Source organism: Juglans regia, chromosome 15 (genome assembly GCF_001411555.2).
Source record: "Juglans regia cultivar Chandler chromosome 15, Walnut 2.0, whole genome shotgun sequence".
In the NCBI taxonomy this organism is placed as follows: domain Eukaryota; kingdom Viridiplantae; phylum Streptophyta; class Magnoliopsida; order Fagales; family Juglandaceae; genus Juglans; species Juglans regia.
This window is the reverse complement of record NC_049915.1, coordinates 636,541-655,479: the sequence shown is the minus strand read 5'-3', so window position 1 is coordinate 655,479 and position 18,939 is coordinate 636,541. Positions and strand designations below refer to the sequence as shown.

General features: G+C 33.5%; 1 protein-coding gene across 1 annotated transcript; it reads right to left on the bottom strand.

Moving 5' to 3' along the window:
- Positions 1 to 3,765: 3,765 nt before the first annotated feature.
- Positions 3,766 to 14,815, bottom strand: LOC108981172 (ras-related protein Rab7). Its single transcript, XM_018952262.2, has 7 exons — positions 14,426 to 14,815; positions 14,307 to 14,333; positions 13,868 to 13,967; positions 13,622 to 13,768; positions 4,691 to 4,771; positions 4,477 to 4,622; positions 3,766 to 4,136 (listed from the first exon to the last, which is right to left on the bottom strand). The coding sequence occupies exons 1-7, from the start codon at positions 14,476 to 14,478 to the stop codon at positions 4,073 to 4,075; spliced, it is 618 nt and encodes a 205-aa protein (XP_018807807.2). The 5' UTR covers positions 14,479 to 14,815; the 3' UTR covers positions 3,766 to 4,072.
- Between the last annotated feature and the right edge of the window lie 4,124 nt (positions 14,816 to 18,939).

Here is an 18,939-nt window from a genome sequence, read left to right as displayed (position 1 = left end):
ATGATTATATGTAGAATTACTCAATAATTTATAATCAATGGACATAAGAATTTTTTAGACTTGATATTCATGCAAAGATGTAAGAGCACTCTCAATGAATTAGTCAAGTGAGTTGAGTTGAGATGATAAAATATTATTATAATATTATTTTTTAATATTATTATTATTTTCAGATTTGAAAAAGTTAAATTGTTTATTATATTTTGTGTTGGGAATTGAAAAAATTGTAATGATAAGTTGAAATGAGTTGAGAGTAGTTTATGTTCCAAACGCAAGTCTCACTTTTATCTAATATGAGATGAATTTAGTTTTGATTATTCCATTCACATCAAATTTTCACATTAAAATAGATATTTTTTCATTATATAATAATAAAATATTATGAGATGAATTTGATTTTGCTTATTTCATTCATATAAAATATCTACATTAGATTATTCATTTATTCATTATATAATAATAAAATCATATTTATTCAACAAATATTTATTTTTTAATTATTAATTTATTTAATTTTTATCATATTTTACTATCAGTCTATTTATTTAATCTTATTTAGATATTTTTTTCCTTTATAAATTTTAGTATAAAGAAAAAAATCCAGATAACTGTAAATAATTGATTTGATAGTGCTACAGTACACATCCATATATAACTAAAAGTTTAGATTTAAGTCTATCTTTTTAGAATTTACCTAATCTAATTCCATCAATTTTTATATCTTAATAATTATTTCAAATTTTTAAAAATTTAGCTCAATTCATTCTCAAGAAACGTTAGGGCCGGACATGGTGATAAAGCTCGATTTACACCCTTTAAGAGCATCTTCATTGATTTGGCCAAATGAGGAAGTTAACTAAAATTTGTATAATTGATATCAAAAATATCGCACATTGAATTTGATAAATCTAAAATAATTTAGACTTTTGTTACAGTGGTTGACTAAATATGAAGAATCACAATTGATTCACCAAACATTAAAATATTAATTTCTCACTCCAAACAAATATTAAAATATTAGTTTCTCACTCAAAGTAAAAATATTATTTGATTTGTAATTAAAAAATTTAGATAGAATTTTAAATGAATTTAATCAAATATTTTTTTTATTAATATTAAATAACTTTAAAAGTATGATTTTTTAATATTAATTTATTTAGAATATAATTATTATTAACATTTAATTGGTAGAGATATAAAATGTGATAAAAATAAATTACATATAAAAATTATTAAATTAATAATATTTTATTATTATATAGAGAGTGAATGGATAATCCAATATGGAGGTTGAATTTAAATAAAATAGACAAATATAAAAAAGTGTGATATTGACTAAATTTTAAAGATAAATTTAATCAAGTTAATGAGGATCCTCTAATAAACGTCTGACACGTACGGTTCATAGCAAATGATGAATAAAAGTGCTTGTAGGTAATAAATTCATCCGTATGCATCTTCCCCTGATCCACCTTCCTCCACTTTCTCTCTATCCTCTGCCATTTGTTGCCTCTCCAGGCCATTTGTTTCAAACATTCTTTCACTTTGATTTTTTATCTGTATATTCTTGAAAAATAGAATATACGCATACCAACGTCTGACTATTTCCTATTACCTATATAATTTTAAAATTATAGTCATATTTATAAATTTACAATTTACAATTTACAATTTAGATTTAAAAATGTATTTTTAAATCTTAGGAGTGAAAGTCGATCGGTCTGGACTGAATCGAGATAGAGACTGATTGGTCTCGGTCCATGAAACCCAAGACAGAAAAAGTTTCAGTCTAGTCCCGATCCAAGATTTTCTCTCCCCGGACCGGACCGAATTTACAAAATAAAAATAAATATTTTATATATATTATTTATATAATAATTATGTAATTTTCATCTAACCTATCACCATTAACAATATAAATTTTAAATATGTTATAAAAAATTAATATTCTATCAATTAACTAATGTATAGTATCAATTAACTAATTATATAGTAATTATTTAAGTTAATAATATAATTTTCATCTAATTTATCATCATTGATTATATAAAATATTTTGTTATTGAGTTATTACATAATCCACATTAATAATTCACTTCATTTTAATTTAATTTTTTAAATAAATTTTGTTAGTAATTGATTTGAAAAAAAAAAGAAAAAAAGGAAAATAATAATTGGGTCAGACCAAAAAGGACCAACCGGACCAATAGTTACTGGTCTAGTCCCTAGGGATGTTCGGTCTAGACTCTAGTCTAGTCCAGGAAAAATGATAGACTGTAAATTTTGATCCATCACCCCTCGGACCGGACTGGACCAAACCAAACAACACCCATATTTTTTTAACCTAGGAATAATTTTTAGATCTACTGAACTGTAGTTTATTATTGAAATGGGTGGAGGGCATCCAATCCGTCCCCCTGCGCAGGGGGGGGGGGCTATCCCGCCCCGGGAGGCACCCCTACAACATTTAGACAATGTATTTATAATTTATCCTTTCTTTTTTTTCAAAGAACTTGCGATGAGAGCTTGCATAAATAATACAACTTAATATATGCCCATGATAATATGTATCATAACTAAGGTCTACCCAATCACTTCAAAATGCTTTTATCTATGTAATGATTCTTTGCCAGTTTGGTTTGAAAACTCCTCCAGATACAGCTTTTTCTGGGTTTTAAAGAGATGGATGAACTGGTTGCCATACTGCAATGCATCCATCGACTCTTGCTCGGTTATGATTGCACAATTTGTCAAATTAATGCATACTCTTAACTTAGGACACGAGCATCCATACCAGTTTTTACCATACAAATCCCACCTTCTCGTGAGACCCAAGTTAAATTGGCGTCCTGAGGAAAGCTTGCTGCCTTATTTACCCTTCAAGTTTACGTGGCTAGTAAAGGCTAGTAATGGTATCATTTTAGGTATTCCATGTAGGGGTGGCAATATGTGACACGACCTGTTAACCCAATACGAATATGACACGATAAAAGCAGGTTAGGGTTTAGCCTTAACGGGTTTGGGTCAAAACGGGTTGACCCGTTAAGACACGATTGCTTAACGGGTCACTAACGGGTCAACCCGTTATGATCCATTATAACCCGTTAAGAAAATTAAATTTACTTTTATACCTTTAGACCTAAAGGGCAAGGATGCTCCACTTCCTTCTTCAAGTTATAAATTTGTTTAGATCTGTGTTTTTAATTTTTTATTATATTTGAGATTATAACATTAATATATTTACATTGTATATTTTATTTATTATATTTAAGACATAATTTTAATAATGAATATTATTACAAATTGTGTGGGTCATATTTGTTTGGATTGTAATTTTAAACTTGTAGTTAGTTTTTTATTTTTTATAGATATTATTTATATTTATATATTTATATAAAATTAATTAAGTCAAACGGGTCGTGTCGTGTCGTATAGTGTCTGTTTAACCCATTAATGTAAACGGATTAAAACGGAACGGGTCGTGTCGTGTCGCATCGTGTCAATTTATTTCTTATTCATTAACGGGTCATAACAGGTCGTGTCGTGTCAACCCGTTATCTTACCGTGTCGTGTTCAGATTTGAAATTTTGACACGAAATCCTTAACAGGTCGTGTTCGTGTTGACCCATTAACTGTAATATACATACATTGACACGACACGAACACGAACACGACCCGTTAACACGATTTGACACCCCTAAAATTTCCATGTTCGTCGAACAAACTTGCTTCAATGCCAACCACAAATGGTAGCTACACAGCAAATTTAGAATGAAAGTTTCATTACCACAAATGGAGCATTCATTTCTAATCTTATGCATAAACAACTCGTGGTGAATCAATCCAAGATAGGTTTCTACAATACTATCCTTTCCCGAAATGGAAATTATCACATTCGAGCATGAGCATGAACATGAACCAGCAATTACATATCTAAAAAAAAAAAAACATGAACTAGCAAGAACTCAACAGGATGTATCCAAAAACAAAACAGAAAATAGACGAATCACAAGAACCAATAAATCAGAACACAATACGATACTGGGTCCGTCAGATTATTTGAGATGTCAGATCAGCACGCACAACCACCGTCTTGCTCCGCCTCTGAAGCAACCTCAGGTATACCCTGGAAATATCTGCAATTAAAAATACACAAATGTTTGTTAAAAATAATAAAAAGGCTACTCATGCATCTCATAGGCCGCTCCAAAATCTGAACGATTTTTAGAATATAATACTCATGAGCAGAAAGAAATGCATGACCGATTCAGTTACATCTATGAGTTAGGATTCACATCTCAAAAAATCTATAAAATGGCAAAAATACCATGCTCTATTGCACTATAATGCAAACTACGAACTGGTATACAAGAACAGAGCAGGGACAAAAAAACCATTGGCTGTTAGCACGGTAGAAATTAAATTTATAACACCAAGCCAATCCAAAAAAGATATCAACATTCAGAATAAACTTACATGTCCTGGTCACGCTCATTGGCTAGAGCAGTCTTGCCAATACTGAAGAATGCAGGATCAACATTATAATCCTCTTTTGCTGATGTCTCAAAGTAAGGGATGTTGCCTTTTGAAGCACACCACTCCTTTGCTTTCTTCTCAGAAACCTGGACAGATGATAATTATACAACATGCAAGGAACCAAAAAGCATAGATACCATTGCAACTATCTTACCACACGACTATTCCCACCATCAACATCAATCTTGTTTCCAAGCAGTATAAATGGAAATGTCCTGGGATTAGCTGGGTTTGCCTGAGGCGACAATGGAAGTGGAAACCATGTCAGCATTCGACAGAAAAGCTATATATATATATATATATATAATCTTCCTTGGACATATCATTGATAGACACAAACTACAAATTATAAAATTGAAAATAATCAACTCAAAGTATCAAAACAAATGATAATGGCGGTTAACTTGCATAAAGAACTAATATTTATTTCCAGATGATTGTTAACTTGCATGAATAACTACCAGACGTATGCAGAGTTTCTATGCAGTTAAAGCATGTTTTGTCCATGCATAGTTCAGCAAACAAGGATCCAACATTGGCTCCACATCTGCACATAGTAGTGGATAAGGGGAAGGAGACGGTGAGGCAAGCCAAGTCGTATGCAGAGGCAGCAATGGGTGGTGAAGGGAAAAGAGTGGCAGTTCCGGTGGTACGGGCCACTCCTTGGCGTTACAGCAAGGTGAAAGAAACAAAAAGGGATGTGTAGTAGGGGAGAGTTCCACCACTGCCAGAGAAATGTGGTCGACGGATTTACCGGAAACAGGGAGTGGGGGTTTGTCCTATGTCTACCCAGAAGAAAGTGAGGTGCAAAGGGCTCTGTCTGGTTTGAAGGAGGAAGTTTCAATGTGAAGGAGGAGCTGGGATTACTGAGGAAGGCGGTAGAAGCTTTTTCTTTGTAAAGTAGTCAAGGGCTTGAGCCTGGGCCAAGGCCAATTGTATTTAGAAAAGGCAAAAGCTAAGGTGGTAAATGGGTTGAATTCACTCAAGCCAGACAAAGGAAAGGCCAAGATTGGGTTGGCCCGGACATGCCCAAGTCGCTCACCTAGAATGAAATGGAGGCTAAAACGGGTTGGGCCTTCTTTTGAAAAGGGCTCCACGTCCACGTTTGGGCCTATTGCTCCGGTGGGGGTACAGATCCCTAGGCATGTTGGCCCATTCCCGATACACTGGGCAAGGAGCCACCAGTCTCTATGCCGGCAACACCTATGTTCGTTTTAGACAGCACTTATGCAGGAAACCTAATGTTAGTACCAACTGAGCCTGTGCAGACTCATACGTCGGCGCTCTCTGGGCTGAATTGCGACACTATGGGATGGCCACTGTTCTATGGGGTGACACAGACTTAGGAGTCGGTGCTCTATGGGCTGCCTCCTGTCACCACGGCAGAGAGGGCGACAGGCCAAGTGTTGGAGATCGAAATGTCGCTTCAAAGTTTCGCAGATGAGAGAATGGCAGAGTCACCGGGAGGCCTAGAGCACTACGGGAGGCCACAGAAGCTGCCTTTGGAGACTAATGTGCCAGCGGCCAACCGCCGTGCCATGCAGTTCAATGTTTTGACACTGGAAAAAAACTTTTTAGCCGAGAAACAGTTGTATGTTGTTTCTAAGAGTGCAGAATAAGTGGGTGAAAGGGGGGAGGTTGAAATGGAAGGAACACTAGTTTTATTTGAGTCTAACAAGGGCGGGAAGATGCAATCGCTGCCAACGATGGTGGCTGAAGGGAGGGAGGATAATGGGATGGGCAGGTCATATGTGTTAGATTGGGTAATCCAAAAAGCTATGGAAATTAAGCACTATGTAGAGATTACATGCGAGGGTTTTGAAGCTGAATTTATTGCATTACTTACAGCCACAGTGGCTGGGAATGCACAATCCAAATCCGATCCATCCCTTAATTCGGCTAAAAAAAGGGAAAGAAAACTCAAGAGTCTTACGCGGGCAATGAATGATGATGGGGAGAAGAGTTCTAACCAGGGGCATCTCAAAGGAAGGGGTAAGATGGTTGCTTTATGAAAGTAAAAAATAATATCATGGAATGTAAGGGGCTGCATGAACATAATAAGCGGCTCCAAGTTAGAAACTTACTTCGCCAATGGAAGGGGGGCATTATTTGCTTATAGGAGACCAAGTTGGAAGTCATTACAAGAAAGCTAGTCCAAAGTTATAGAGAGGGCAACATGTAGGGTGGTTGTACTTGCCATCTAAAGGAGCATCTAGTGGAGTCCTAATTATGTTCAATAAAAGGGTGGAGGAATGTATGGATAATTTCATTGTGGCTTGCTCTTTTATCAACTTAGAAGACGGCATCCAATGGGCATTTGTTGGAGTTTATGGCTCGAATATTGATTCGGAGAGAAGGCCAATGTGGGAAGAATTGGCGGGACTTCTTAGTTGATGGAAGTTACCAAGTTGCATAGGGGTGACTTTAACATAACTCGCTTTCAGAGTGAAAGGTCGGGTGTGGCCCATATCACTACCGCCAAGAGGGAGTTTTCTGATTTCATTTCAGAACAGGAGCTTTCCATTAACTGAAGGTACATTTACTTGGTCCAACAACCAAGAACTCACATCTTGGTCGAGGATTGATAGGTTTTTGCTAACTCCAGATTAGGAGTTACACTTTTCAGATGTAACTCAAAGAAAATTACCCAGTTTATGCTCTGATCACTTCTCATCATCTTAGACTAGGGAAGCATCCAAGGGAGTATAAAGTATTTTAAATTTGAGAATATGTGGCTTAAATATGACGATTTTGTAGACAAGGTCAGACAATTGTGGTCTTCTTACAATTTTCAAGACTCTCCAAACTTCATAATGGCAAGAAAGTTAAAAGCACTAAAACATGATCTGATGCAATGGAATGAACAAGTTTTTGGCAATGTGATTCAGCATAGGCACTCTCTCTTAGATGAGCCACAGGGTCTAAAGGGTGAGGAGGAGGCAAGAAGTCTCTTTGAATTCGAGAAAATTCGCAAGAGTCAGGTAGTCATAGAACTTGAAAGAGTAAAATTAATGGAGGAGATTTCCTGAAGACAAAAATCAAGGGCGTTATAGCTCAAGGAAGGAGACAAATGTACGAAGTTCTTCCATAGGGTGGCTAATTTTCATAGGAGGAACAATGCTATTGATACGCTAATTGTGGATGGGGCAGTTTCCTCGGATCAGCTACAAGAACCACATTACATAGTATTACCAGCACCTCATATCTGAACAACACACCTGGCGACCGAAAGTGGATGGTATAACTTTTTCAGCATTAGATCAACAGTGCGTAGGGTGGCTAAAGAGGCCTTTTGAAAAAGATGAAGTGTGCAAAGTAATCCATGTCATGGCTAGTGACAAGGCTCCAAGCCCTGACGGTTTTACCATGAGCTTCTTCCAAGCTTGCTGGGAAGTGATTAAGGGTGATTTTATGCGGGTCTTTCAATATTTTCCCACTAATGCTAGATTTGAAAAAAGTCTTAATGCTACCTTCTTTAGCACTTAATCCCAAAAAGATGGGGTCCACGGATGTTAGAGACTATCACCGCATTAGCCTTGTGAATGAAGTTTACAAGATTCTTTCCAAAGTACTAGCGAATAGATTGAGTTCAGTGGTGAAAAAGTTAATTTCGAAGCCACAACATGCATTTTTCAAAGGTAGACAAATCCTAGATTCGGCCTTAATTGCAAATGAAGTTTTGGATGGACGACTCAAATCTAGAGAACTCAGGTTACTTTGCAAATTAGACATGGAGAAGCAAATTAGGCATGGAGAAAGTTTATGATCACGTCAAAAGGAAGTTCTTACTTTATTTACTTGCAAAATGTGGCTTTGGGGAGAAATGGCAAAAATGGGTAGAATTTTGCATCTCTACAGTTCAATTCTCTATCTTGGTGAATGGTTCACCGGTGGGTTTCTTCAACTCCTCCCATGGTTTGAGAAAGGGAACCCGCTCTCTCCTTTATTTTTTTTATTTGTCATGGAAGCTCTTAGTAAGATGATTGTGGGCCTTGTGGAAGGTGGTTACTCTATGTTTTCTCGGTGGGAAATGATGATTATGGCTCCATTGATATTTCTCACCTGCTATTTGCTGAGGACACTCTCATCTTCTGTGGTGCACATCTGTGACATACCAGTTTTGGTGTTAGGGTATATTAGTAATATTTCCTAGTAAACTTTTATTTTAGAATTTATATTTTTATGAGTATAGTTTTATCAGAATTTATATTTAATTTTATCTCTATATTTTCTATTATAGTTGCTATTTATGATTTGTTAGAGTTTTGTTTTAATAAGGATTTCTAAAGTGTTTCAGATTACGTTCACTGCGATGTGTGTTTTGAAATTAAAGTTTAAATTTTCTAGTCTCCGAACCTCATCACTTTGTTAGCCGCTGTTTGACAAATTCAAATCACCAATCCGTAAGTTCATCCACTTTGTTTCAAATTTGAAACCCTGCCGTAGTGTGTAAATTCGAGTCCTAGTAGGAGTCTAACTCTCATTAGAAAAACCCTATCAGATAGCCTTTCTATCGTCTTTATAAATCCATCTAAGAATATCCGATTCAAACACAAGAAAAATACAAAGAAAACTCACTTGTTTTGGAGTTCTCTTCTCTGACCCGCAGCCACCCACTTCTTCTCGCAGTAACTCCACGCCACTCAGAGACGCGGGACTCCCTTCCGGCGTCACAGACGGTGCCGACCAGCCCAGCCCTAGCTCAGCCACCTCTTTTCCGGTAAGGCCTCGACCGCCATCAGCTCTCTTTCTCTCTCGGTAGTTTCGGGATGTTTTCGGACTAACGATTCTCTCTCTCTCTCTGTGTCACGGCGTCGCACCACCTTTCCCAGAGACCCCATCGCGTCGCCAGTCACTCCAACCACTCAGCGCCGCCGTCGCCCTCTACCCTCTCTCGGTGAGCTCCTCCATCGCAGACTCATTCTCTCTCAACTCTCTGTTTTGGTTGCCGAGTACTCGGGTTCTTGAAGAACCCGTGAGTTTCTTTTGTTGGGCCTTGGGCCTTAGGCCCGTATGAGGTTGGGATGGGTTTATTTATTTGGTTTGGGCCCCTGTAATAATGTTATTTTCATGGGCCAGAGTTTTTAACCCTTTTTACAGATTATAGTGATATTTATTCGAACTTATATTTTAAGTTAGACTTGATCTCATTTTACTTCAATAATTGCTTTAGTGATTTATATTGAGTTTAATATTACTAGTTGAGTTTATTAAATAAATATAAGTAGTTAAAGATTCTTTTAATAAATGTTTAAAGAATTGGAAATATGTTTTAAAGTATAATTTTTAAGTCTAATATTTGAGTTAATATTTCTTTTGTCAATTTAGTAAAGATTTTAATAAGATTTCTATGTTAAGAATTTAATGGAATTTATTAAGTTTCTTATAAGATTTAATAATTACGTTAAGAAATGAAACTAGTTTAAGAATTTAAGTTTTTGTGAATTATTTTAAAATAGCTCGAGTATTTCTACTAAATTATAAATTAGTATTTTAAGTAATTTAAATACTATGAATTATTGATTTTAGTGTTAAACAAATATTGGTTTGACTATGTTTTAGAATTCCGAATTTAGTTAAGTAAGATATTAGCATTTATTTTAGTTCCAAACAATTTAGTGATAGTTATTTATTGAATATAGGTCTCAAGTTACGAAGTATTATTCAAGGAGAAACGCATCGAGGTAAGTAAATTTGATCATAAATTAGGATCATCACAGTTAGCTTATATGTATGTATTATTCAAGCCAGTTCTTCGATAGCCATTATTTATGAACCGCTCATGTCATATGCAAGCATGTCATCCAGCATAGCATACAATCATGTCATTCCGCATCATGTTTAAATTCAGAAATTATGATTTATGTATGTAATATGTCATGCATCTCATGTGTATAAGACACGTAAGCCATCTTAATTTCAAGTGTAAGATAAGTTCAGATCAGTTAATAAGATGGCCATTCAGATGCATGGTACCAATGCAGTTCAGTTTCAGGGTGGTGTGCAAGCCACGAACTCAGTCGTGGTCCACCATAGTATGCTAGAATACTATCAGCAGTTCCCCTTGCTGCAGCGGGATGTGGGGCTGGTGCACAACCTTACACACAGGGTTAAGTGTGTTGGCCAGTCAGATAAGTAAGATAAATCAGTCAGTTAGTTCAGATAATTCAGTCATACATGGCATAAGCATTAGCATGAACAGTCATGAATTTTAAGTTCAGCATGAAAGTTCTTATGAAAATGTTATGTTTATTATATTTTCGTTATGATAGATTTCTTACTGAGTCATCGACTCATTTTAGTTTATTTTCATGTTTTTAATTACCCAGGTGAAGATGATGATTACGAGCATGCAGGCCAGGAGTAGAAGGAGCATTTTAGTTTTGTTCAGACTTTTAAAATAAAATGTGTCTCTTATGACGAATTTATCCAGTTATTTCTTAAATGTTTTTGGGAAGACATTTTATTAGACCTTTTTATTTCAATAAATTATTTCAGTTTATTTTTAAATTGTGAAATTAGAGAATCGCTTGCCGGGTTTATTTTTCATGAAAAAAAATACGTGACACACCTAGCCTACGGGAAGGGGGTGTTACAACATCTTAGGCACATCCAATCTTTGAGGGCTCTACTTCCTTGTTTTGAAGCTATCTCGGGATTGAGAGTTAATCTCTCAAAGTCTGAATTGGTGCTAATGGGGGTTGTCCCTGAAGCGGAGAATTTAGCCTCTCTCTTGGGATGCAAGGTATCATCTCTACCTTTGAAGTATCTTGGCTTACCATTAGGTGCATCATTTAAATCAGAAAGGATTTGGAATGGCATGGTTGAAAAGGTGGAACGCAGATTGACTTTTTGGAAAAGATTGTATTTGTCAAAAGGTAGTAGGCTCACTTTGATTAAAAGTACTCTTTCTAACCTACCAACTTATTTTCTATCCTTGCTCCCGCTACCCACAAAGGTCTCTAACTGTATTGAGAAGCTACAACGAGACCTCTTGTGGAGTGGATTGGGGGAAGAGTTATCTAGTTAATTAGTCAGTTGTATGTACTCCAATTTCTGGGGGTGGATTGGGGATTCGTAACTTGACAAAATTCAATCAAGCCATGTTAGGTAAATGATTGTGGAGATACCAACACAAAAGGGGGGCCCTATGGAAGTTCGTTATAGATTTCACAATTTGGGGAGGATGGTAGTCGAATGAGGTACATGGCCCATATGGGGTGGGTTTATAGAAGTACATTAGGAGACATTGGGAGATCTTCCGAAGACATGAACATATTGTGGTGGACAACGGCTCTCGTGTCAGATTTTGCCATGACAAATGGTGTGGTAAACGAAGTCTCCAAGACACCTTCCCTACCATTTTTGAGCTCGCACAAGAAAATGATGCAGGGATAGCCAATCTATTGGTCTTTTCCAGTGACTCCCCTCAATGGAATGTTAATTTTATTAAGGTAGCTCAAGATTGGGAGTTCGAGACTATCATAGAGTTCTATGCAGCATTGTATTCCGTAAGCATGAAAGAGGGTACTAGCGACAAGATGAACTAGAGCCCCTCCAAGAAAAGTAGATTCACTGTTAGATCGTTTTACCAAGTGCTAACGAGCCCTAGAATGACCATGTTCCCATAGAAGAGTATATGGCAGGCGAAAGCTTCTTCAAAAGAAGCTTTTTTTCATATGGACAGCATCATTGGACAAAATCATTAAAAATCATGGATGAGCTTAAATTTTTCTTTTTTAAATCATTGTTCTTATGGGCGGGGGTTATTGTTTGTAGTGGGCTAAATGTCCATGATTTTCTCCTTTCGATTGTGAACTCTAATTAGGTGCTTCTCATGTATATACTCCTTATGTACTTGAGTTTTGCCTATTTCTATGAATGAAACTTCTTGAGTACCTATAAAAAAAAAACTACCGGACGTTCGAAGACAATGAGTGCTCATTAGAGGAACTTAGATTACTTTTTGTTAGAACTTTATTTCTATGGGCCATAGCTGTAGATTTTAATAGCCTTGATTTTCATGATTTTCTTTTCTTTTTTTTATCAGTATTTTCATGATTTTCTTGTTTCCATTTCTTCTTCCTAAATAGGTGTTACCTCTTGTACACCATCTTGTGTACTTCGGCTATGCCTATTCTTATTAATACAATCGTTTACTTAAAAAAAAAAAAAAACTTGCATGAATAACTTATATTTCAATTCTAGCTTAACACCACAAAGCATGTGGTATGTAAAAAGGTGCAATCAAGAGAAGTGCAGAAAATATATTTATGCACATTTCAATGTGTAAAGCAGACATTATGATAAAGCTGCATATCATTTTTTTTTTGGATAAGCAGATAAGCTTCATATCATAGTATCAATAGATCATGCTAATCTGATTCAACCAAGTTAAAGCTCCATCATCACACCAAACCAGATTAGGCACTAATAACAATACTACATATATCAGTGCACAATATAATATTAAGAACACACACATTTTAACAAGAGAAACAAAAACCACATTCACATTACAGAATTTAAAAAGATGCATCAAATCTGAATTCTTGGATTTTGCCAAGTCCAGTCTCAATTGCATTTCATATGATTCCATCCAGTTCAGCTTTGGATTCTAGCATACATAATTGGGTTACTGAACTTGAATCCTATAAGATCCAAACTAGATCCAACCTATCAACAACCTGAATCTCAAGTTGAATGTTTTGCTGAATAAATGGCTTTATGATCCTTTGGGGTTGAACTTATGAAAGAAAACAGTCCACTTAATAAATGGCTGTCTGAATCTCAAGGACTAATCATAGGGTTACCTTTTCAACATACTCTCTTTATATAGATAAGTAATATCTTTCCCATACAATCTTTATTAAGTGAACGAGAAACTTGAGTTCTTTGCAACTCATTTCAATTTCTCAAATAATAACTAACTGTCATAACAGGATGTGAATTTAATGACAGGCCAAACAGTTTTAAAGGACGCATTTTTCAGAAATTCAACAAATTGCATTAGGGTGATGCATGGCAAGCTAGCAAATCATTCAAAGCAAAAAGGACGTAAAGAATCAAGAAACGCCTAAGGAACCTGTTTAAGAAACTCCTCGTGCCAGTTGTCAAGAGTATCAAACGATTTCATCACGTTAACATCATAAACTAGGACACAGCAATCTGACCCTCTATAAAATGCAACTCCAAGACTTTGAAACCGCTCTTGCCCAGCCGTGTCCCAGATCTACCACCATGTATCCACAATGTATTAGCATGAAACATTCCTAACATCTCAAAAGAAAAGTATTAAGCTCGTATAGAATGCCCAAATGGCATTACCCACTTGCAGAGTGACGAGCCTGTCATCAATTTGTAGCTCTTTCGTGACAAAGTCGGCACCAATTGTAGCTTTATACTGCTGAGTGAACTTCTTGTGCACATATCTATTAAGTAGTTAACGACCCACAACCACGAACTAGCGTATAATAATCAAAACAATAATAATTTTTGAAAAAAACGTAGTAATGCTATATTTTGATCAGAAGCACAGTAAAACATATGGTTCAGCTGCAATGCACTAGATAAAATTTAAAATATTAAACGAAAATTAATCAAATTAGTAACCAATTGTGAGCGAGAAACGCATCAAGAAAGAGGCACGCAATATAGGTATTAAAAAACGAAAATGGAGAATTATAAAGATCGATGAACATTGTAAAAATTTGTATCAATGTATCAGAAATACGTATCGCACAGATCAACCAATATACTTGAGAGGATACTGATTCATCAACGACGTCTTGCCAACCCTGAAATCCCAAACTAAAATCATCAGTATCCGTGAAGATATAAATGCACACGTTTGTCATGAGAAAATATGTATAAAGCCCTAAGAACGTACCCACTGTCGCCGAGGACGATGACCTTGAGCAAGGTGCGCCTACGCAATGACATGACGGTTCGGATTTGGAGAGAACTTTAGATATATAGATGGAAAAATATAAAAATAAAGCCTTTTAGCTTTGGATTCCTATTCGATTATCTTGTGCACTTTTCGACGAGCTCCTTTTAGAGCGGAAGAAAAAAAGTACCGCCAATTTCGGTAGCTTTCGCTCGTGTATTTCTCTCTTCTTTAATCTTTTGTGGAACCCAACCGCTAGAGGCAAAGCGACATAAAAGGGAGGAAGGTTCTCTTTGCCGCGAGAGCTTTACTCAGACAAACTGGAGGAAACGTTAAATACTGCAGCACCAGAAACACAGATGACATAAAAACAGGTATTTTCCAAAATTTATCCAGCTCATCTAGAATGTACTCTATATATATATTGTTTCAATCCAAGTGGTATACGCTCAAAGATCCAAATCCTATTCATCTACAAATACTTTTTAATTTTTAATTTTTAATTTTTAATTTTTAATTTTAATTTTTTTCATTTTTTTACAAGACCCTACCGAATTGGACAAAAATGTTTACATATAAGTTTTTTTTAAATAATATTATATAGTTATATAAGTTAATTATATAATTTTCATATAATATATAATTATTGACTATATAAAATACAAAATAATCGGTATGGTTCCGATTTTCCTTTTCTAACACCGGACCGGATCGGACCGGTTCATGTCTATATATTTTAATTTTTTATATTGTATAAAATATTTTTTATATGATTTTTTATATTATATATAATTATATATAAAATAATTTTGTATTATATGATAAATTATTAAAGTATTAAATTTTAAAATCCTATATCACTATAGTTTATTATAATAGTTATACTAATACTATATCAGTATATATTATAATACTATATTATATATATATCTCTATTATACAAGAGCCTATCTCGCGCAAACAGTAATAAATAATAACTTTCTTGTTTTTCAGAGTTGGACGTTTCTGGTTCTTATCTTTGTAAGTGTATGTTGTTATTTATTTTATCACGTCGTTTATTATTTAATTTATTTTTTTAATTTTTTTATTTATTGTTATTCTATTTTATACTATTTTCCTGGCTTGGTTGATATTGTGTTTAAGAACACTATTGTGTTTAAACGAAATATACAATATATGAGAAGATCTAAATAGAAATTAAGTATTTAAAATAAGTTTGCTAGATAGGTAGAGACAAATAAAAGGCATCTAAAAATCATATGTTATATTTATTTTTTCTATTTATCATTTATTATTTTTCTGTTTCTGGTTTGGTGGATGCTATATTTAAGAACACTGCTGTATCCAAACAGAATATACAATATATGCGAAGATCTAAATAGAAATCGTATCCTATACGTATTTAAAAGAAGTTTGCCAGATAAGTAGAGGCAAAGAAAAGGCATATAAAAACCATATGTTGTATTTATTTTTTCTATTTTTCATTTATTATTTTTCTATTTGATATTATGTTTCTGGCTTCGTTGATCTTGTGTTTAAAGACATTACTGTGTTCAAACAACCAAACACCATATACAGTATATATAACCTAACAGAATTTGTGAATGTATTTAAAAAAAAAATTGGTAGATAAGTAAAGATAAGGGAAATGCATTTGATAGCTCTATCTACAAAAGAGGATTGGTAATAACCTTCTTTACAACATATAATATTTTGGTGAGAAATCAAACAAAATTTACTACAGAAATTCAGAAAAAGAAATATTGGAGTACACAGTTTAATTCAAACCCAACATAATATACAATATATAGAAAGATCTAACAGAATTTGTGAAAATATAAATTTTTTAAATTCCTGTTTTTATTAAATAAAATAGAAATATTGTTTTATCTAGAAAAACTGAAAATAAAACAGAATGTCAGAAACTCATTGTCAAAAAAAGGCACAGATTGAATCATAAAGAAATGATATAGGAAAGAGAGCAATGCTAGATACAGTCCCCATTTGGGGACTGCAATGCAAGACTAAGCTATTTTAACTTTAAAATTTTTTAAAATTACAAAATTATCCTTCTTAAAATGATGTTTTCTCTCATTTAACAATATGCTTGCACATGCAATCCCCACTTGAGGACTGTAAATAGAATTTATCTAGGAAAATGAGCAATGCTAGATATAGTCCCCATTTGGGGACTGCAATGCAAGCCTAAGCTATTTTAACTTTAAAATTTGCAATAATACAAAGATTTAAAGGAAATCATGTTTGCACATAAAAGAAATTTTCACATGGGCAACCCAAGCGCACCTAAAAAAATACTCAAAAACAAAATCATATAAATTAGATATAAGAAAGAAAAACAGACCAACACAGTCAATAAGATATCTACTATGAGCAAAGAAGAGATTTAAACCAAACCAAAATTAAATATATAAAAAGGAAAATACAAAAATTAGATATATAAAAAGGAAACACGTATAGGAAATTTAGAAAATCAAACCAAATAGTGTATATTTATGCACATGCATTTCTCATATCTGTTCTGAAAAAATTCGAGCGAATACACGAAATACATAAGTAATTTACAAAATCAAACCAACTATGCAATATATACAAAAATCTAGACGAAATCATGTTTATAAATCAACATTGTAAAAAAAGGCACAGATTAAATCATAGATAAAGGATTTAAGACTATTAAAAATTTTATTTGCATGAACATTTGCCATGTAAAGAAAATATTGTAGTACAAGTTTCATATAAAGAGTGGATGATTAAACTTTTAGTAGACCCTAGTCGACTAAACCAACAACAATACAAGAATTTTAATGTCGTCTCTATTGATGTAGTACAAGATGACACAAAATGATGGATCATGGTAAAAACATCAAATGACTCATATTTTGAACTGTTGTTTTTGTTGGGTTTGTTGCTAGAAATATCGATGTTATAAATATATGTTGGACTATGTTATATTTTGAATTAATGTCTTTGTTGGGCTTGTATTAAACTTATTGTACGCAACTTTACTAAATTTATCGATGTTATAAATATGTGTTGGACTATATTATATTTTAAACTAATATTTTTATATTCTAATCTATGCAAACATGTAATTATTATATTCTACTTAATTGTCATTACTCTTAAATATTTGTTAGATTTCACATTTTTTCCCATATGTTTTAAATTATTGATTGAAATCAATTTTTTTTTTATGAAATATATACTATTTTTTTTAAATAATTATTTTATAGAACTAGGCAAACGTGGTTTGCATGTTGTTTCGACCTAGTATTATAATATATCACTATAGTGTATAATGCAATTATAATATACTATAATATATTATCCCTATATTATTATATACTATAATATAATGTATTATATATACTATATAATATATCGAAAAAAACGAACTGAACCGGAACCAATAAAATCGAAGTTTCAGTTTAGAGGTGTAATATGTGCGGTATCGTTATTCAAATATCAAAACCGATATATACCTGTTCAGTTCTAAAATATATTTAAAATTGGACAAAATCGGATCAATTACACCCCTAGTATTATATATAGATACATACTCTACGATTTACACTTAGTTAAAGTAATTAAATAATTTTTTTAGGATATATAAGTTGTAAATAAGCATGAATAATCTATAGATAATAAAATTAGTTAATATTCATTAGCCAAATATAAGAATTTTGATATAGGTCATTATTAATAATAAAGTACTAAGTTAGTAACCATTAACATCATAAATATAATTATAATTAAATATTATATTAATTAGTTAGTTACATAATTCATGTTAAATAAATCATTTAATTTCAATTTAAATAAAAAAAGAGAAACAAAATGTTTATTGATTGGATTGTGCTGATTGAACCGATAGCTAACAGTCTAATCTGATCTAATAGGAGTAATTGATCTGCTCAGACAATTCTAACTAAAATTTTCGATCCATGACCTCCCAGATCGGATCAATTACACTTCTAGTATCGTGGAAATAGAATGGGCAGCTAGTAGATGGATTGAAGAACATATTGAGAAACAAAATGCATTGGGTAGTCTTGCATGTGAGTAGAGCTTGTAATAGTGTTGCATATAGTCTTGCTAAAAGTGCTTTACATATAATGGAAGACTTAGGGTACATTTGGGTAGTGAGAAGTGTTGAGAATGTTTATGAATAGTAGTGAAAAAATAATGAAAAAGTAATAATAAAATATTGAATAGTTGTAAAAAGTAGGTGAAAAGTAATGAATAGTAGAAAAGTAAGTAAAAAGTAATAATAAAATAAAGAATAGTAGTGAAAGTACCTAAAGTACTCTCACTTGCCAAACAAAGCCTTAGTGTGGATGGAGGAGTATCCTCAAGAGATTAGGAAACTGGTAGAATTTGATAAAATTTGTAATTCAAGTGATTCATGAATACAATATATAGGTTTATTTAAAAAAAAAAAAAAAAAAATTACACTTCTAGTAAAGATTGTGTTTTATATACCGAAATATAAA